We start from the raw sequence: 22,034 nt of genomic DNA, 5'->3' as shown, positions 1-22,034 counted from the left end.
CTGGAAACAAGCATCTAAATGAAAGGTAAAGGGAACTCACCACACACACCTCACCTCCTTTGTAGAAATTTGAAAACATGTTGAAGCTGTAAGGTAGAGGAAGCTTAGTGCTGCTGGTAAGGAGCAAGGATGGAAGGAAAGTTTCTGGGTAACAGTCTTTTTCCAGAAAGGAGTGCAGTGCTAGGCTGATGGGCCAAAGTTACAGATTGAAAACAAAGCCTTTTTCTTTTGTGCGGAGAAGGGGCAGCTCAAGGCTGACACAAGACATGTTTCTGCATCCTGTGCTGAGAACATACTTAGCGATGATAATTTTACATTGTGAAACTCTGCGCTATTGTACCTCAGAGATTTAAGGGCAGCAACAAACAATTAAATACTTTTGATCTATTAAAATATATCGAATGTAATCACTGAAGCACAATTGGTGTGTACAGTAACACTCTGACATTCACCTTATGCTGTGGGAGAGAAAAATGCCTAGGCAGAAGGAGTATAACAGTACTGGTTGGTGAGGAACAAAAAAGAATATGATGCAGGATTTCTGACAGAAAACACTCTCTGACCAATGTAGCAAAAGCAGCTCTCTCTGAAAGACTTGTTATGATACACATTAGCCTTCCACTTAATGAAATAATTATCTATCTCTGAGCTACTGCTTTCAGGCCATCTTTATCTTGCTAGGAAGACATGTGTATATTAATTTATATTTTCCTACATTCTATGACTCATAGAACAGCTTGGGGTTATTTCTGAAGCAATAATTGAACCAAAATGTTTTTCATCCATTGCAGTTGCATTGTCCAGTGCAGTCATGGGGCAGATCCTGGGAAGACCGACTATGTTGTGCATTTTGTTTTGCTCCTGTCACAGAAATGAAAAGTGCCAGAACTGAGAGCAGTAAAGCTGTGCTATGCAAACATGCACAGCCCTGACTAACATGAATAGGAAAAGCCTAACACAATTTCCATTTGAAACTCTGCTTTTGCTGCAGATGGCCTGCGGAGAACTCACAGTGAGAAGCCAAAACAAAATGTACCTGAAGGGGTGATTCTTTATCCCACGTTGACATGGGTTTGGCTAGAGTGAGAAGGGCACCATGCACAGCAACTTTGTGCTTGCTTTAAAGAAGAGGGTCTGGTAAGAAGGAACTTCTCTGTAGAAATTACATGCAGTACTTAGTGTAGCAAAACAAACTTGCTCATGTTAGAATTATATTTGCTCTTCCTAAATACCACCCTGTTAGAGGTAGATGGCCCTGTGACAGGATCATCCACCCACATGGCAAAATCTCTTTCACTAGAAGTTGGAATGACCTTGTTTAACATCACTACCATATTAACTACATTGGTACATAAATCACTTTCCTGACGCATTTGATTATTTTAATATTTAAAAGTATGTTAAAATTCTGACTTAGAACATGCCATCTCATTTAGCCTCTAAAAATTAAAGGTCTTTTTAAAATCTCTTTTTTTTTCCTAACTTAATTAATTGGGACCCTTCAAGACAAATAAAGGAAAAAGTATATTATTTTATGCACAACTTTATGCATCAATGAGTAAATCAGAGGGAGTGCCATGAGGTAATTTAAAATATTATTTCTGTTGAACTAGAAAGTCTCAGTAAACTGAGAAAAATCTCAGACTGATCTTTAAAAAAAAAAACCATAAAATTTTTAAAATCTAATATTTACTTCACTTATATTTGTGTATGTTTCTCATACTTCTGTGGAAAGAGAGTTTTTCCCATCCTCTCAGACAATATTGCTTAGATTTTACTCAGTGGAACATATTGATAGAGCATAAATCAGCAGCTGCTAAAGCAAGAAGGAAATGCTAAAGGCAGGTTAGTGATTCATCAATAGCAACAGTGACATCAGATATTGTCTTTGCATGTAGTATTGGAGGTCTGTGGTAAGATAAAGAAAACAAATCTCTGGAACATGAATGAGGTCACTGTGACTTTTTCCGAAGATCTACTAGTTTAAAATCTCTGTCTGACAACAAGCCAGAAATCATTAATTTGGCCAGCCCACAACCCATCACACAGGTGGTGTTTCTCTTAGCTAAAAAAATGGGGTAGTCCCTCCTGAAAAGTGGATGCTGACAGAGAGGGAGGAGGACAGAAGCCCAAGTGCCCTAATTTATTGACAGCATTAAGGTCATGAGAGAAGAAAGCACTCCTGCAACCCCTAGTTTTAAAGCTATGTTGTTGGTAGGTACATTTTGGCCTTGTGTTGGTGAAGGCAAGTTTGCGATTAGCTATGTGTTTTATCACAAATGATTGGTAGAAGATTATGCCTACAATTTTGACTGAAATCAGACTGGATGCTGTTAATCTGATACTTGTGTAGTGAGGCCAGATATTAAGGCTACTGTGAATCAGATAGAACACTGTCATTTCTGTGGATTGCTGAAAGCTCCCTATATTGCAAGTGGATCAAATACAGGAGAGGAAATTTGAATGCAGCAAAAATCGTCTTGACTTCATTGTCTGAAATACAGTCAGGTTTAGGCTGGTCATTTTCTGATCACTTCCTAGGCATTTTGGGTTTTGTTAATTAAAGAGGGGCTATGAAATTGCCTATGTACATTCTGCAAGAGTTTAATTTTATTAACAGGTCTGTGGTTAGATAGTCCATCAGATATCAGCACTTTGGGACCTCCATAGCTGACTGCCACTTCCTTTCTCCCTGGCCCAATTAGTTCAGATCTTCTGGAGATGCTGCAGGGATCCTGCTACCTTCATCTGTTCTGAGGAGCAGCGATTTGAATGTAACAAGGATGGAAGGTTTAGGGGAAGAAAGGGTATTTTACATTTGTCAGTATTGTCATTAATTTGCTCTAACTAGGGTCGAAATGCAGAACAAAGGCTGTTGGAGGTGAGGATGCAAGTACGTAATGGTGTATGTTAAAAGTGGTAGCTGAGTGTTTAAGAAGAAACTGAATGATATCACTTACAAAGTGCTTAACTGAATTGCTGTCCATTGATTACTTTTCTACTTCCTTTTCTTGGGCCTTAGAAATCTCTTTTGGGGCAAATCTTAGCCTCTCATCTCTGAGGCCATCTGCACATTTCCCTAGGCTGCTATTGTATGAATAATCAGTTGTCTCACTTAAGAAATTCTCTTTGTTCTACATCATTAAATGCTGACTCCTGCTGCTGCTATGACAGATCACTGTGCAAGAATCTACAAGAGGAGTTGTCTCTGATGTTAACAATGAATCTTTGCTGTGGAACAAAAGAATATGCTGAAGCAAGCACAAGACAATTTGAATTTTTATTATTTTAACACTGAAAAATAAAAAATAACTAAGCTGGTCGAAGCATACTCATTTTGAGATCTGTATTTCCAAAAACTGAAGATGGGCCTTTAAAATAGTTTTGAGTAGTTTTGTGCCTAGGAATATAATTTGTAGCTCCCATCAAGGCAGTAGTGAGATAGTATAGGGCAAGGAGAAGAGGAAACTACAGTGGGCTAGGACAGAATTCAAAATAAGAGCAGCTTGCTATAGGCAGACTGTAGATGAAAGGAAAATGCTTCTATCTAAAGCATGAGTGATGCATCTAGCAAAGCACAGTAGTCTAAATGACCTGAGGGTTTGTTCTTCCACCTTGGCCGTTTTGTCATTAGGTCCTTTCCCAGATATCTTCCTGACCACTGAATGTTTCTGCTAACTCTGTGCACTAGTTACTCAAGAGCATCATCTCTTGAGTCTTTGTGAAAGGTTTTCCTGCTACTCTTTAAAAACCAGATGTATTCCTGGTAGTTCTCTCTTTCTCTCTGTTTGTATCCAAATACCCTGTATCCAGCATCTTAAGCCTGCTTGTCCATTTTCTGTCTACTCTTCATATGCAGCCACCTTTCTCTGCACAGAGAGCGCCTGTTCTCAAAACTTTCTGCCTTCTTTGCTCCTGTTGAAAGAGGACTGAAATGGGCAAATCTTGTGTCGATTTTCATGTGTAAATAGGTTTGAAACTGCAACCCACGAGAAAATGTTTTTACTCTGCAGTGCTTTCAGACAGCAACTGTTACATACCAATGTGAATCCATTTAAAATGGACTGCAGTGCTGGGCTTCTTCCTAGACTGTGTCATGCCATCAGGTTGGCATATGACAACTTATGGTTCCCTGTGTCTGAAACAGACTGTCCATGCTCTTTTTGTCCTAATGGTTGTTTTCTGTCTTGCAGCTTACTTTGTGTGTGTGTTTTATTTTAGTCTGTTTGTTCCAGTGTCATTCGTAACAACATCTCTTCTTTGTTTTCACATTTGGGAGCTAGTTTTGTAGATGGTATGGTTAGGTGATGCTCATGGCATGGCAGCATATGGTCACTTGAACGAGGGACTTGCCAGTGGCAACTCTGCATCACTGCTGATAGCAGAGAATGTTGTTGTTTCATTGTATTTAGTTTTAAATCAGTCCATGTTCTATCTGAAGGTCATTAGTTCAAAGAAAAATTGGTTCTGCTAGGGAGGGAAAATGGAAGTACCTTCATTCAATGTGTATGTTTCCTCACCTGAAGCCCCTTGGCTGGATTTTCTAGTGCACTGTCACAAACCCCATCAATCTCTTCAATTTCTTCAGAAGGAAGAGAGGATTTGCAGGTTAACCAGCTGGAAACGCAAATATGGATAAAACCAGACATACAGAAGACAGACGTGGACTTTTCAGAAATTCTTAATGCAATACAAGAAAGTAAGTTATTCCTTGGATGCAAAATTGTGTTTATGGTAGAAGATTCAATAGAGATGCATTGAAATTATAACTGAAGGCATATACAAAGTGATGAACTGAACGATAAGTATCTATTATTAAAATGTCTCAGGAAGTTCAATGGATTATTGAAGGCTAGTAAGAAATCTTTTACTATCAGAGAAGTCATAGTAAGATTTGAATTGTTATGTGACAAAGGATTCCAGCACTATATATTTTCTATGCAGATGTAATCAGAAATAGAAAGATTCCTGTTACTTTAATCCATTCTTTGCACTCCTGAGTGGATGCGTGAACTAATAATATCATAAAAATGCTGCAGTCAGGGATTGAAGACTGGATTTGAAGTTCCAGTTGTTCCAAAATTTTGAGGTATATTCATATTTTTGCAGCTGGTAATACCTGGGAGAAGTCATGAGATTGTCGTAACAAGTGAAGGTCCACATGTCTTAGATGCTTCATAAAATTATCTCTTTTTATATGTAATGGGCTGTGGGCTAAGAATTTATTGGTTCACCCTTCTTAAATCCAACTGCAGAATGATCTCAAGGCTGGTGCTAGAAGAAGTGCTGCTCCTGTTAATAACAGTGACACCCCACCCCCCAAAAACTGATGCAATTCTGGAATCAAATAGAATCTGGAATTTCAGTGAGAATTTTCCATAACAATTTTTTAAATCTCATGGAGGCCAGGAATCAAAATGTGAGGCATGGCTTCCTGGCTTCCTTATTTTCCAGTTTGATTTTAAACTGGGTGTTTGGTGTAGCAATTTTCTAAAGTGAGAAGCAGCAGCTTATATTTTAGAGTGATAAAGGATGAATAAGAACGTGTAAAAGCCCAGACTCTGCCTGATTTTTGCCACATGAATAAGGAACCACACAGTGGTAGCATCTGGTCGTTAAGTGGTGGTACTAGTTTAGGAGTGAAGGAAAATGCTCAAGTTAGTAAGATGATGGGGGTAAAGATTTGAAATTGAATCACCTTACTACTTAAGCTACAGGTTTGGGATGAATTCCATGTTTTCTAATTTAAAAAGCTTTTCCCATCAGGAAATCTTAATATGAGGTTTTGTTTTCTCCCTTCTCCACACCAGCACAGCCCAGATATAGGCCTGGGGGCAGTTGATATGCAGACTGGAGAAGCTGAAAAGGCACCAAATTATCTTTCAGAGGGTGAATAGACTAGATGGCTAAACATGGATAAGCAATTCAAGATGGGAATATTTCAAGAATTGCCATTTTGAGTTACAGATTTTTCACAAGCCATTTGAGAAGGATGCAGATTTTACAGCCTTGGAGGTAGTGTTTTTCATTTATCCAGTCCAGACACAGGTGCTGTTGGGAAGTTAATCTCTATGTCCTTTAGCTACATCTCCTTCAGCAAAGACAAAAGGATTTCTATGACTGTACAACACACTTTGCAGAGGTTTGTTGTGTGTCCAGGGGAGTGTTGCTCCATGCAGACTGTTGTGAATATCATCTGATTGGGATCAACATGTCTAAATATTCTTTATAGGGTAGTTGCTCTCAACAGCTAATGTTACTTTTATTCCCAGTTGTCAGCATTGTATGATAATTTAAAAGAGTCTAATGATGCTTTTAGAAACCAAATAATTTTTCTTGCTAAAACAAGCTTTGGAATATTGTTCTTCAGCTAGCATCATCCAAAGCGAGAGTGTACTAGATTGCCTAGTGTCACTTTTGCTGATAAAATAAAAATGAACAGAAACATGGTATCTGAGCATGTTTCCATCTTCTCACACAATAGCATAATCAGGTTGCATTTTTAAATGGAAGTCCTTATTTTTAGGCACTTCAGTTTCAGCATCCACCTTCAGAAAGTTAAAGGAGTTATCTTGGTTTTGAGTCCTACCTTATATCAGCCTCTTGGTCTGATGTGGCTTGTGGACCCACTGAGATTGTGCATGGACTCCTGCTCAGAATTTATCAGCATCCAGTTTTCAGAATATGTGGTTCTACTATACTTGGGATAAAAATATTTGTATACCCACTTTTTTTTCTTTTATTCTTCAAATGATTCTGAATTACCAAGTCATTTTGATTTTTTTTTCTGCAAAATAGAACATGAGGGGGAGAAAAGAGTTTGCATATTTAAGCTCCCTCTAAAACCAGAGGGAGAATTCTTAATATCTCCTGTAGCAATGCATGTGCTGCTCTGTATTCCTGTTGAATTTCACTGCTTAAAAATACATGACTGTACAGTAGCACCATTCTTTCTCCCAAATAGCATTTATATATCTAATAAAGCCATTATATATCATTCTGTTAAGGATATTTGTGGGTATATGCACATCAGGGTCTGAAGAGGACCAAAAAGATGGATCCCTGATTATTCTTTTAGCAACATTTGGCCTTGCAGGTGTTCAGTGCATTGGAGAGGAAGGGCTGAGCTACCTACAAGCAGCAGGAGAGTTATCTTGGAAGTACCATCACCATTATTAATGTAAAGCAAACAGAAATTGCTATATAAATTATCTATTTGGTTTTGTAGACCAGTATTTTACTATTTTATTTTTAAGTATATAATGAGACTTGGGGTAGAAAAATTATCCCAGCAAATGTTGGGGGCCCGTATTTTCTGTAGTGACCAACCAACATGACAATTATCTGCTTATTTCTGATATAAGCAAGTTTCCACTGCAAGTTTCCACTGCAGGAAATCTGGACAAGTCCTGGTAGCTAATTTCACTATCCAGCTGAGATTCACTGCTTCCACAACTTCTTCACTGCTGAAATGGACTGCATTTTAAAGTGACCTTAAAATAAGATTTTTTTTGCTCCTCACAAGTCCTCAGGATAACTCAGTAATTCTGTGTTTCAAGTCCCCAGACGCATTCATTGTCTTATGCACCAAGTTCTTTATCTCAAAACATCTGCTTAAAAACCATATATTTTGCAACTCAAAGCATTACCAGCACTTCCAGAAGCAGCAATTCTAGTATCTCAGAGGCCTCATCTTTTATACCACAGCAGTCTTAATGCCAGAACAAAGATAGTTTAAATTCCCTCGAGTTTAGAGAACAGGCAAAACTTTCATGTTTACAGCTTCCATTGACAACAGATATATGTATCTATTGTTGTCTACAACAGATATATGTATCTTGAATATATTCAGAAAGCTTCACTATTTAATTATTTTTGTGGTTTTTTCCACAGTTGTTTTCAGATTATATTGAGGTGTAAATCATATACAGATTTACACGACACTGTCATGGAGGCACTGATGGGTTTCAATTCAGTGAAGTTCAAGTCATTGGAAGTGTTTTCTGTTTCAGCTGCTCTTTCTGTTGAATATTGAGATTAATTCTTATCATATGAACACATATGCAAAATCTGGTGACGATCTACATCCAGACTATTATTTGATGGGGTGGAATGTTTCCAGTCTTGACTTTTGAAACAGTAGGGACAGTGAAAGACATGAGGTTAGGCTGTGCTGTGTTGTGGCAGTTCCTCTCTCTTTTATAATCATCTCTAGTATGATTTTGGTGGATTAAAATGGATGAAGGTGGGAAAAAAAATCTGTAATATTACTGATGCATGTGCTACAAATTAGTCTGTTTGCTGCCTTTTAAGTCTCCTAAAGCCTCTGTGGTTTGCCCTAGGACAAGTTGGATGCAGCCACATTGACACTGAGGAGCTGCAGGCTCTCATCACATAAAACTAAACAACACCAGAAACTCAGAATCTCTGTTACAAACTGAGCTGCTTAGGTTAGCACATTAGCCTAGTATTTAGAGTGGATTAATTTGGACATGAGGATTTCTCTGTTGTTTCTGAAACTTTTAGTCATTTTCCAAGCAAAGCTATTGCAATTAAAAATACAATGTCTTTCATTAACCTTGTCCCTATTCTGCATGAAAATGAAGATGAAGGATTCTTGAGTATTTTGACAGGGTTTTCTTTTTTTATTACCTACAGATGTAAAAATAGACTTTAGATTCTGTAAAAGACATGTAAAAAAAGGGAGGAAACTTTTCCCTGTCCTCATGATGGACAGGGAAAGAGTAGTATATTTAAAGTGCAACATATGTCTATATTAAAGATGAATATTATGGATAAGACTTTCTCCTGCTTGTGAGCATGAAAAATAGGCCACCTGCAGAGACTCGGGAGTTGGTATCATCAGCAATTTTTTGAAAGGATTCTTAAACTGGGCTATGACCTCTGAAGAAGGGAAAGGTGAAAAGGAGGTCACAAAATGCTCATGATGGCTGGGAACGGTTAGTGGCTGTTAATTTCTGGCAGCTATCCAGGCTCTACACAGCGGCGGAATTGATTTTTATACCTGTAGCCAGTAGTTAGAAATGGAACTAAGTTGCTGCCAGCAATTAGAGATTTTTGGCTGTTAATATAGATTCTCACCAACCGGAGTTACAATTGTCTGTCAATAAGTTAGGGGAGCTGAGGACAAGCAAAAGCAACAGGAGTTTATTGCACAGAAGAACAATGATTCCAAAAGTCAGGCAAGCTTGCAAAAACTGTGAATAGGGATAGGGGGTTAGATTAACTTCTGTCAAGACTGCTAGATATTTGGTCCCACTCTAGTCAGGGGAGAGGCTCAGTAGCTGGGACCTTTGGGGGTCCCTTCTAACAGTTATAACTCTACTGTCATAATTTTGGATTTTGCCTGTGAGGCATGAGGTTGGAGAGTAGAAGTCCATCCACAGCTGAAGCTTGATCCTCAGCTAAGGCATTTTTCTTCTCGTCACACACATCTCTTCATTGTGCTTTTTCACCAGGCCTGTAGCACATGGAGTGCAGAGTGAACCTGCCTGCCCTGCACCTCCCATCTGGCAGCCACTCCAGGCCTTAAGTATCGATACTTTTTGTAAGGGTTGGTTTACCACAGCTTAAATCTGTAGATTTAAGTGATTTGCTACATGCAAGACTGAGGGCTGTGTGGTGGGTGGATCTTAAAGTGTCAGATTTATATGCATCAAAATATGCCAGACTGTGAACAGAGAAGCATTCGCCCAGGTTTGCTTACTCAATGCCTTTCAAGAAACACTATTTATTTAAGGTCTTCTGCCTCTGGCTGCCCCACAGGTCTGTACAACTTTGAACTTAATACTTTGTATAGTAGGTTAAAATTCTGCCTCCTTATAGTAAGAAAAATTCAGAGACAATACTAACTCAGAAGGTAATGATTCAAGCCATTTGCCCCAAAAGAAGCTGAAGAGATAGCTAACATCTCTTTTATTGCGACAACAGATTGTTTATTTGTCATCAGAGAAGTGTTGTGGTGTCCTAAACCTTTATGTGGCTCACTGGTGAAGAAAGCTCTCCAACAATGCTCACCAGATTTTAAAAGTAACATAGTATATACTTATACCAGAACTAAAAAGTGAAATTGGTGATGGGTTATACTTGCTGTCTTCATTTGGTTCAGTGCTGATTTGAATGTGTATTTTTATTTTTGTTTTTTAGTAGCTAAGGATGTCAACATTTTTTTTGATGAGTTAGAAGGTGTGAACAGCCCCTCCAAAGATGATGATTCCCTGCTTCACCATGGTAACTTGACCAGTACTTCTGATGATGCCAGCAGGCTGGAAGTTGTGGGAGAGGTAAGGACACACAGAATTATTAATACAATATTTATTCAGGCCCATTATAAAGATGTAATAAATGTAATTTGATTTAAAATCTAATTCTCTGCCATCACCTTGTGTCTAATCTTTCCCATGAGAACTGATTTTCCATTCTAAGATTATAATGCTGAAAATATGAAATATCTCAAATTCAAAAGTTTTGATTTGATGCACCCTCAGTGAAACATCTGTAGAAATCTAAGGCTTCAATGCTTCTGAAAATGCTGGAAAAGTTTTCCCTATATTAATCCTTTAAGGGGAAAGAGTGTGGAGGGGATTTATCATGAAACTCCCATAAGAAGCATTGGGTGTCAATTATGAGACGCATCCCATTCCAGTGAAGAACAAGTGACTTGATGGTCATAATGGTGATTCAGAGAACATACCATGGAGGAAGCATTCAGCATATAGTCCCTTCTCAAATCTGTCTTAAAGCAGCCAAAGCATCATGGACCCATTACGAAAATTTGGGCCTAAATTTCTTATTGTGTTTTCTGTGCGGAAAGGAACAATATGCTCTTTAATTTTGCCTCCCAAATCCCTGCCTCCTGTGGATGTTACGGTTGTTTTCTCAGTGAGTGAAGAGACCAGGGACTTCTCTACTTTCCTCCACCGCAGGAATGGGGCTAGATCGTGCTTACTGGTCTGGTCTGATGTTACCTGCAAGTTGTGCCTGAGAAGTTGTCACGGGTTGGGTTTGTAACCGGGCGGAAACACCAGTTTAGTGTAGTGGTTTGGTCGAAAATACTCATTACTGTTTATCTTCTGTGAGATAAGAATTAGGAGAAATGCAAAGCAGGCACCAAACTTGAAAGAATATAAAGAAGTTTATTAACAGACCTAAAAGAGGGGAAAAAAAAATAAAAATTATACCACCTTCAGAACTCTCCTCCTCCCCCCACCTTCCTCCCTTCTCCCACTGACAATGTAAAAAGACAACCCTTCAGATGTTCAGTCTGTTTACCACTTCCATAATAACCTTGTTCAGTCCATTTAGAAAGAGAAGTCTCTTCTTGCTCATGCTATGAAAACAGTATCACAACGAGACAGCCGCCCACTTCCAAATATTGTTCAGTCCATTTAGGAAGAGGAGTCTCTCTGCCTGCGTGTGAGTCCCTTCCCCCGACTTGCAGCTTTTCCCGCAACTGCTTTCAAGGGTCCACTCTTGAAGGTTTTTGGGGTACAATTTTAAGGTTGAGCCGTTCAGAAACAAAAACAGAGGCCCTTCTCCTTCCCTGGGAGCAAAGGGTCTTCATCATCTTCATCATTAGGACTATTTCTGGGAGCATCTCTAGGAACTGAGGTTTCTCCTTTCCCATTTGGAGCAAAAGTCTTCATCTGGTCCATCTCTAGGGACTGAGGTTTTCTCCTTTCCCGTTTGGAGCAAAAGTCCTCATCTGGTCCATCTCTCACTGTCCAAACTTCTCATGAAATTACAACAGCGTCAGCATCTGCCTATCTCAACGCAGGTGCTTTTGCTTACGAGCTGAACACTCCACCCCCCATATCTTCATGGAATTACAATGGGATACTCTGATATATCATAGCTTCACAACAGAATTTCAGCTTTAAGCATCTCCTCTCTCTCTTCCTTCAGGTTTTCAGCTCTTCACAGCAATAAAAGGGTTGATCTCACCTCGGCCTTGCAGCTTTGCAGCTGGAATGTTGAATTTTTCTTATCGAAGTGGAGAGGGGGGAGAGCCGAGCCGCTCCAGCTGCCCACGGCAAGGCAGTGGGGGGGGTTCCACGGCTGGAACAGGTCCATGGCTTCAGGATGGCCGTGGCCCGGCCCGGCCTGGCCCAAGCAGGGCCTGGCTGGGCCCGCTGGCCCCCACACGGGGCCTGCAGCCACCTGTCCCAGCGCCGGAAACGAGAGAGAGCTTGGAGGGGGAGTTTGCCTATTCTTAAATGTGGATCACAGAGGTGATCACAACTTTAAGTGGCTTAGAGAATTGTCCATATTCAAACTGGCCAGCTGATAGGTTCTATCAGGTCCCAGAGGAAACTGTAAGCACCTCTTAGCAAGGACATCCCTTCCGGGACTATGCTTGCTAACCTATGACAGAAGTTTTTGGCAGAGGGCTGACTGGCACAGGCCAGAACTGGCAGGGACTATGCTAGTAATTAAAAAGAGTGGAAAACCACAGGACATTGCTGAGGGCCCTGCCCTGACCCTCTTTTGTTTACTAGTTTTGATAGAGTTTAGAAGATGCAATTAGAGATTATGTCGTTTTCAGCAGCTAGAGGGTTTTGTGGTGCAAGTTCTTTTGTGCAACACTGCTGAGGAGAGAGTCAGAGATTTTCTTTGCTCTAGAAAACCAGCCCACAGAGAGCTGCGCTCCTCGAATGTTTAGGGAGATAATTAAAGCAACAAAATTCAGGACACCGTGAATATGTTTGACCTTGCTCACAATTTCATCTTCTCTACTCACAGCTCTTCCCTAACTTCCCATATAACTTACAAAGGACTCTCTTTGCCTGCTTGCACCACAATGGGTTAATCTTACATGATATTCCCATGTTGCATTTTGGGAACATGTACCATATGGTCTTTAGCAAAAAGCCACAGGTGAAAGGCACATGAATTTTGTAAGTTAAAGAGGAAAAATTAACAGAAAATTATCAGAAAGACATGCTGCTGTTAATGTAACAATGTAACAAAACCAATACTTCAAAACCTTTTTTTCCTCTTAGATGTGTCCTTGTTGGTTTTTTAAAGGGAAAGGGAAAACTTTTGAGGAATATGAACAGATTTAAGGGGTTTTTAATAACCATAACTGAGGAAAATAACAAGGTAAGCCATGTATAGGTATAAGATGGGAGAAAAAAAGATGAAAATTGAAAGTCTAAATGGGACTTCAGGGATGCTGCAGCCTACCAAAGAAAAAAGTTTCGAAGTACTTGGTCCCCACTAAACTCTGGAAGGAAAAGATACACTGTTTAGATGTTGTATGGTTTGTATGGATCAATATGGGTAAACCCTTTGGCCCAAAGCTCTCCTAGCGTGTGCATGTATATGAGTCATGTCTGAATGCTGATGGTTCCCAACTGAGCACCTGAGAATATAAAAACTACTGTATTCCTTGGAAAACAAGTCCAAATTATACAACACATATTACAAATACAGTCATAAAGATAGACAGAAATGGCTAAGCTTCTTTTTGGAGTGAAGTTTTTACTGTTCTACTTTCTTCTAGCATCCTTTTTTTTGATGAAGGAATGGAGGTTTGACATATATGACTACACCACTTTTTCACCAAAACCAGAAGTCAGACTTAGTCCTACATATATTTTTTTATCAGTTTAGGAAAACTGAGTTTTGATGTCATAACACAGGTGAGGGAGATGCAATATCTGAAGGAAGGTAGGACAAACTTCTGTCTGGAATAACATAAGCCTGTAATACTTGGATGATGCAGAAGTCCTGCAGCTGACACTGCTCAACCAACCCTGACTGTCTCTATATCATGTTAGATCCTCAAGAGTTCTTGAAAGTCTAGACTCAGTCTATAAAGTTGCCTTACAATCTTTAACAGAGGGCCAGAGAAAGAGCTCCTTTCCAGAGGCCACAACAGTCAATAGGGTGTGTCAGTCTGGGTTTGACATACAGTGTTCCTAAAATAAAAAGAACCTTCAAGTACAGGTAAGGGTGTCCAAGCCACCTTTCTGAGTGAAAAATTACAATACTGTAGTTGGTAGTGTTTCATAAGTCCAAGAGAAAGTAATTGTCCCAGGAAGTCATATTTGTAATGGAAGAAGTCCAACAAGTCAAATACCTTGGCTGAATCTCGTAGATACTCCTTCATGAAAGGCTCTGCATTCACTGATGAGTCAGTGCAGGGCAAACCAATTTTCTTCAGAGAAAGAAGAAACATAGGAAGGGGCAAATCTATTTTTCCAGTGGAGTCACTACTGCATGCAGAGAAGGACACATTCCTTATGGTGCTCTTAGGATGGGTCTGAGTTCAGATGAGGAGTGCACATTTGAAGTGGATCTCTCAATTGCCCCTACTCATGATTTCTTTGCAGTCCAGAGCAGTGTTGGATTTTAAACCTGGATTTCTTACGAATGTAAATCCAGTGAGGCTTTTGGACCAGACTACAGTGGGCCCAACATGAGCCCTTAAGCCTACATAGCATAGACAGCAGATCCTCAGCATGGATTGTTTTGTTAAACAGTCCCTTTCTTATTACACCACTTGCTAAAGTACGTGTTGACTCTGACTACTGAACAGGAGGCTTGCCAGGAGGGTTAGAAATCACAACAGGACCACCAAGTTGACCCACAGCCTCTAGATCTTCTGCTACATCCTTCCTTTATTTAAATAACCTTAAATACCCTTTGGTTTGTTGGTTTTTTCAAATGTCTTCTTGACAGAGATTTTTAATGGAAAAAGATAAAATGTGCCTCCTGAGCTGTTTTCACATTTAATGTTCTATGAAAAGTGCTTCTCATATCTTGATAATATCATTTATCAGCATGATATGCAGTATAGATATAAAGAGTTTGTTACTGTTTTTTCCTTAGAGATTAAATCATTTTTCTTGCCTTCTTTTCAGACTCTAAGTACTGTTCCACTGTATCAAGTCTGCACTAAGTTGTGTCAGGAGTTAGGCACTGTAAGGAAAGAATGTTAAAAAAATTCCCTTCTTATGTTAGTGAACTGGATGTACCAAGGGGATGGGACATTTGGGATGCTTTCACTGGTTTTTACATTTAATCAAAACACCTGCTGAGAATCAGAAAGATAGCTTATACTAAACTATTTGAATGGGAAAATCAATTTGAGGGGGGGTTTCCTGTAAAAATAATTTTTCCTATTATAATGCTCACTTTGCAATTTAAATTCAGAAGCAGTTCTCTTATGGGGAAAGTATTTTGAAAATTCCCTCCTTCTTCCAGATGTGAAAGGCAAAATATTTTTTTTTTTTAAGAGACTCAATTGTATATTATTGGGCAGAGCTATTTTTGGCAGAAACAATGGAGCAAGTTTTGGAAAAACAGAGGTAAATTAGCTTAACCTTCCCTTCAACTTCGAGCTGGACTGAACTTAAGGTTCCTGAAGGTCCCTGCCCTTTATACTGCTCAGAGGGAGTGCTGTTTGTTCCCATGTATCCTTCACAGTGTACATTTCCTGTATGAAACACTTCAACCTGTGAACTGCCAGGCGATTTCAACTTGTCTGAAAGTGAAAGCTTAAGCCCTGGGCAGTATTGTATTATATAGAAGTAGTGTTAAATTGCAAAGAGGATCTGTAGAGAATTTCATCTCATGACATACTGGAAAAAGACCAGTAGTCTGGTCTTTTATACTTCGGGAGAGTGACCTGTTTGACCTCTTATTAACAGTGAAATCAAGATGTGTTTTTCTGTCAGAGCAAACATTTGAACAGGCTTTTTTTTTTTTTATTTTTTTGTTTTTTTTTTTAATAGAAAAGAAACAGTATTTAGTGCTTTTGTGTGCTGCTACACCAAACGCCAGCAATTCTCTCCAAATAAATCCAATCAAATCCATCCTCAGCTATTCATGAAGCAAGGAATATTCTGTAGTTAGTTTGATGAGGTACGGTGAGGTCGGTACAGAGCCTTCATATTGCTGTCTGTGTCCTATGAGGCAAAGTAATGAGCATCTCTGTGCCAGGTTTTAGTGTTTCTCACTACAGTAAATGTTCACAACATTGTTTACTCTTTTCACATGTACAAAGACATTCAGCCATGTTAAGTTCTTAATTTTAAATTTACACTTCAGTAACACTATTCTCTGCTCTATTTTATAAGTAAGAAGTTATTCCTAACCTTATGGAAGGTGGTGGGGGAGGAAGGTTTGCTTGTGTTTTCTATTCTCTCCTATCCCGTCCCTATATGTCCAAGCATTTGCCTAAGAGTTCCTGACACCCCTTAAAACCCCCTTAAGTAGGGAAGTCTGTGCTCCTCTCAGATGAAGTTAGAAGCACTCTGTGTAAAGAGCCTAAAACTTGAACAGCTTTCTGATTCCTTATCTTTCCTGTTGAGTATTACTGAAAACTGATGATGCAAACACCAACGCAGCAATTACCAATGCAAATTAACATTACTGAGTTGCTTGATTTTCTCTTTACAGGAAGTACCTGATAAGAACAAGACCAGTGGACTGTATTTTAGAGATGGGAAATGTCGGATTGACTACATCCTTGTGTATAGAAAATCTAATCCACAGACAGAGAAGAGGGAAGTATTTGAGAGAAATATCAGAGCAGAAGGACTCCAAATGGAAAAAGAAGTAAGAGGTCTTCCTTTAAAAAACTTTCACTTTGAAGCTATATAGAATCTGGGTGTATGGTTTGTTTACTCTGAAACTCCTTCACTCTCTTGTAGCAGTAGAAAAATGCTTTTAAGCATGCCTAAATATAGGGCAGCGCAAAAGTGTAGCCTAAAGGAAAATCAGACACAGGGATTGAAGGCCAAAACAGGCCATTACAGTCATCTTCTTCAACCTTATGCACAAGTAGGCCACAGAATTTCATCCAGTGTGCTGTGCAATACAAAAAACCAAGTGCTGGGTTTGAATGGCCTAAATTCTACTGAGTGCAATCCTTATTTCTGTACCTACATTTTCTTCTAGCTATGTGCTCCACTATTTGCTGAGGCTTCTGGTACTTTCCAGAGACCTAACTAGATCCCTACGTTCCTCTACCTGTCAGCTTAGGCATAGTGACATGAGAAGTATTTTAGTAGTTTGAAAACACCTTAAAGTTTCTCCTTCTGTCTTAACCCTAAGCATTGAAATAATTGGACAGTACATATGAATCATTTATATCTATGTTATTTCCAACACAATGTCCTAAATCAGTAGATCTTTTATGGACAAGAGTGTAGAAATTAATGCAAAGAGTCTAAAATGTATTGACATACTAGGCAGCAGGAGCAAGGTCTAAAGAGGCCATATCTCTTTTGCCAAGCCTATGATCTTCCTTAAACTTTGATAATGTGCTCAAGCAGGGCTTAAGTCTCACTTCCACCCAGAACAGGTATTGCTGAGAATTTACTTTTATTTGCGCCTGATGGACTCACACTCGTGCTTTTATGAGTTGTCATGCTGCCACTGATGGAAACAGAAGAGGAATTTTCAGGATACAGGCTTTGATCAATTATGTAGGTGCTACACATTATCTCCCTTTCTTTCACTGAGTTCTTGGTACATGTGTAGATATTCTGCCTGTGTACTTGAAATTCACACTTCTTTGGAGAACACTGGGGAGGAAAAAAGGGAAGACTTTACAGAAAAAGAAAATGGTTTTTTTTTAAATGCTTTTGGTTGAACGTGGGTACTGGTGTATATAAGTGTATTAAGAGCATTTCACTGGTTACACCAAACAATTACCCTAAACTATTCCTTCAAATAACTTAAAAGTCATCATCTTCAGTGCTGCAGTAGTTGATAGACGTTTTCAATGCCAGAGATGATTAAATATTATTTCCTGTATACGTGCTACTGTCTGTAGGAGCTGTAACCCAACATCCAAGAACATGAGAGTGTTGCTGCAGCTATTCAGCTTCACATCCTAGAACTCTGCCCTGCTTCCACCAGGAGAGATGATGACAAAGTCTCTGAAATTTGGGCAATGTAGAAAATGAACAGTGAATGAATCCTCCCTATTAATACATATGCCAAATGGTTCCAAATAACTTTTTTCTTACTTCATGGTTTTTGTAGATTTAATTATTGTGCTATGGTCAGCAGTGAAAGCTATGAAATCACTTTATATTTTAAGTATTAGGAAACTTATTGCAACGTTCTGCACTGAAAAAGTTCTCAAATTGATTGTTTAAGTGCTTACTATAGAGGTTTTTTTCGGCTTTCAAGACCATTTATTTGGACATTGCTGCCTGGGCTGCATGAATGATCTGCCAATTTGATAATTCATTTCAGTTTCTATTTTGCTAGTGACATGCAGTTTTATTTCTTACTAATCTCATTTGCCCTTGGTGTCACTTCTTGCCAGCATCAGTAATTGTACATTTTCTAAACTCAGAATGATCAAAATGAGGTTGTGCTACATGACTTGAGCTAATGTTTCTAAGGTCTAAAGTAGCAATCTTTTTTAACATATGACTCTGACCTAAAATTAAACTCTAGCATGTACATTTTATGATCACGTTAGTTTCTAAATTTAATTATAATCCTGAAGGGAATATCTACATTCTTAGTACACTCCCTCCCCCATCCCCAGAGATTAAGAATAGTGCTGCATAACACTTAGCTTTAAATTAAGCTGTGTGATCTGCTAGTGTCTAGATTATTTCTCATTATTTTTACTTCCCCTTTTTTTAAGACTACACATCATTCTGAATGTTAATTGTGGAAAATTTTAGCTGCAGGGTTTTTTTAAGTTGTTCACATGCAATATACCGCTTCCACTGAAAAAAGTTTGCTCCCAGATGAGATGAGAAAATTGTCTGTGGATTTGGCCACAGAACATATCCAGAGGCAATAGGTGGTAACTGTTGGACTGAAGGAAACTTTTTACCTTGTGTGAATTTTGTGTGGTTGTTGGTTCACTCTCCTTTGACTACCAGCTCTTCGTATGTTGACATTCGATTGTGTCAGTCCTGTCTTTTTAATGTGAAACCATTGGCAGAGAGGAAAACTTGCAGAGCTATCCACACTGCAATTTCAAACCCATATTCCTCGCTGCAGGGAGGGAGAAGTGCACTACAGTGGCTCACTGACAAGTACAGCAGAGTGAAATTCCAAGGAAGTGGTGAATGCAGGGAGCGAAGCATTCACTTAGCAGCATGAAATGAGAACGTGAATCCGAAATGACTTCACAAGAGTTGAAATAACTTCAGGCACAATGTCAAGATCATGTAGCTGAGAAAGGTCTGAACAGGTATATGTTTCTGACTCTAGGAAAAGGTGATAATGTTTTGCAGATATTCTCCAAGGAATTCACACCACATTCTTCAACTGTACTACATCACTCTGCCTTGGAAGTTCAGGCAGATTTGGTGCTCAGTATATACAGTAGTAAAGAATGAGAGGATCCCAGACCAAGGAACAGATCATTAAAATAGTGAGGATTTTAACAAAAGAATAAAAGTAATTAAATAATAGAGGAGAAAAAACAGTGATAAAACATTTTTAAAGAGTGAAAAAAATAGTAAAAATAAAATTAAATAGGGAAGATTTTAAATTGAAAACAAAGGTCTAAGAGTGAATGCTAATTGAGTGGTACAACACAAGTCATTTTATGATGCTTCTCCCTGCTTTTCCATGTATATTGGTTCTGGATAGGGTGAGTGTGTTGACCCTATCACAGCCAGACACTTCCAGACCACATCCAACACATGTGATCACATGCATAGATGCTCAAAAAAGTTAATCAAAAATGTAGGTCGGCCCAGGAAAAGAGACTGTATTTTCTTTTCATCCAGGTGTAAAATTTCATTTGTTGATTTATTCTCTTTTTCAGTGTCTCACAAGTGAGATAAGTTATGATATCCTGGCTCTGGGATTCTTGATGACCCTGCATTTTCTAATACTCTTTGAAAAAGATTTATGTGTGGGGAAAAAGGAGAGGACAGTCTCCAAGTGGAGCATGTTCTTATGGGAGATGAGGTACCAATCACATTGCAAGTTTGTAGGCACTGATACCATCTGTAAATACCACAAGAGACTCATGCCCTCCAGAGCTGGTGTGCAAAAGGTTAACAGGGTGTTACTGTCCACATTCTGATGGTATGTTTCATATTTAATCTAAATACAAGATAAACCTGAGATTTGGATCAACACACTGACATGCAGAAGAGAATTACTTGTGATCACTTTTCTGAGAAGAGAAAATATAGGTAGTGTCTGTCACTCCAAATTAAGTGTTCATCCCTGTGGCCCAGCAATTCCTGGAAAACCTGTCTTTTCAAGAGAGAATGAAGAGTCAGAATTACTTTGAGCCCATGGTATTTTTCACCAGAAATACGTATCTATAAATTAAACCTGTTGGCCAAAGTCCAGAAAAGTACCCTTATCCCAAATTATTCCTGCAGTATGAATTACTGTTTACCTGCCCCAAATGACCAGGTAGAACTAAGTTGCTGTCAAGAGTATCTACGCAGTTCTGCTACATGAATACAGTATTACAGATATCTCTCAGTAAGATACTTTAAACTATACTATGTTATAATAGACCATGTATTACTCTTTCACTTGCAAACTCTTTAAGCTGCACTGTAAAGTAATGCAAATACAGGATAGAGGTGAGAAATTTCTGCTGGGTGAACAAATACAGACCACACTCACATGTGTAATTTGCAAGAGAAAAAGAGGAAAGTCATCTTGCATTTAACTAAAAACAGTGTATCCAAAATGAATCTGATGCTGGGTTAGGATCTGATCATGCAGCCCTAGGACCAGAATACATTTAATTTGAACTTGGCATGATTTTTTGGTTTTTCACCTTATGATTATACTAAACTAAGTCATACAGAGTTGTTCTACTACTAAATGTACTTGATACATTATGATTAATGATCGTGTTCAAAGTTTTTAATCTACATATTATAAGTTGATTTCATGCAGTTCACTTGAAAAAGCATTTGACAGACTAGAGGAAAGTGAGTGATAGAAATGTAGTAAATGGGAACTAACCACTTAGGTAGTGAAATAATATTCAGACCTTTTATTTTACATATTTTGTATATTTATGGTAACTAATGTCTCAGTATAGAAGCAGTTAACTACTTTAAACCAGTAGCATTCCTTACTGGCCTGGAAAACAGGTCTCCTCACAGCTATTGCATGCAGAATGCACTTCAGAAACCAGCTTCAGATATTTTACAAATAACAGACAATCCATCTGGGCTTCTGCTGGCACATTGATCTTTGCATCTCCCTGATAAAAGATGTTATGGTAGTGCTGTATTGTAGGTCCAGTTTTCAGGAAGAATCCAAGTTGTGTGGGATTTTGTGTTATATGCCTGATTAAAAATTTAAACTTTGCCACCGTAAGTGTCAAGTTGTCACCAGGGCGCCTCTAATTGCATTCACTCCCTGCCTCAAGCAGCAGCTGGCATTTCTGGTGCAACATCTGGCAACAAAAACACAGCTGGTGTATACAATAGGCAGTAGAAATACATAATAGGTGTTCTCTGGGGAAAACCCGAAAGGACAAGAAAGAAAAGCACAGTATAAACTTTGGTTATGTCGTATGAACAAATATCTACTAGTGAGTATACTCTGAGTCTTAATGTTAACATGACCCTAAAAGTTATCTTTTGAAATCTTTTTCAGTAGTTTATGCCATATAATTACAGAATACTTTTATTTTGTTACTTTTCAAGTTTGCAAGCAGATGTAGGTTCATGAAGAGGTAGTAATAGCTGTGCAAAGCAGTTTCTTTTAATGTGGCTGTAACTTTGTGCTAATGGAGCAGGACATAAGAAGCTAGAAATATGTATTCAGTAAGATACTTATATTTAGCAGCAACTTGGAGTCTGCTTTCAATATGATGAATGTTGAGAGAAATTACAGATGACAGAAAGAGCACACAGAGTATCTCCGTGACTTTTAGCACATCCCTGAGTGTAAAAGGAAAATAGACTTATGACCATGTCAATGTGAGGTAAAAGTTAGAAGAATATGACAAAACTAAGAACTTCAGAGACTAAGAAACTTCTGAGTACTGTGTTCAGAAAGTGATGATGTGAAAGAGATGTCATAATCAACAGCTA

At 38.7% G+C, this 22,034-nt stretch overlaps 1 protein-coding gene across 7 annotated transcripts in view; it reads left to right on the top strand.

Annotated features, from left to right (window-relative positions):
• Nucleotides 1–22,034, top strand: part of ANO4 (anoctamin 4) — a 178,000-nt gene that overhangs the window by 66,365 nt on the left and 89,601 nt on the right. For 5 of the 7 annotated variants that reach the window (XM_032106518.1, XM_032106514.1, XM_032106512.1 and 2 more), the window contains 3 exons: nt 4,589–4,699; nt 10,168–10,304; nt 16,429–16,587. In XM_032106518.1, the coding sequence (XP_031962409.1) occupies nt 4,589–4,699; nt 10,168–10,304; nt 16,429–16,587 (407 nt within the window). The remainder of the gene's footprint in view (nt 1–4,588; nt 4,700–10,167; nt 10,305–16,428; nt 16,588–22,034) is intronic. The other 2 variants (XM_032106517.1, XM_032106516.1) reach the window with 2 other exon arrangements.

The sequence above is a fragment of the Corvus moneduloides genome, chromosome 4 (assembly GCF_009650955.1).
Source record: "Corvus moneduloides isolate bCorMon1 chromosome 4, bCorMon1.pri, whole genome shotgun sequence".
Lineage (NCBI taxonomy): Eukaryota > Metazoa > Chordata > Aves > Passeriformes > Corvidae > Corvus > Corvus moneduloides.
Note: the sequence above shows the minus strand (reverse complement) of the source record. Positions and strands in the feature narration are given on the sequence as shown.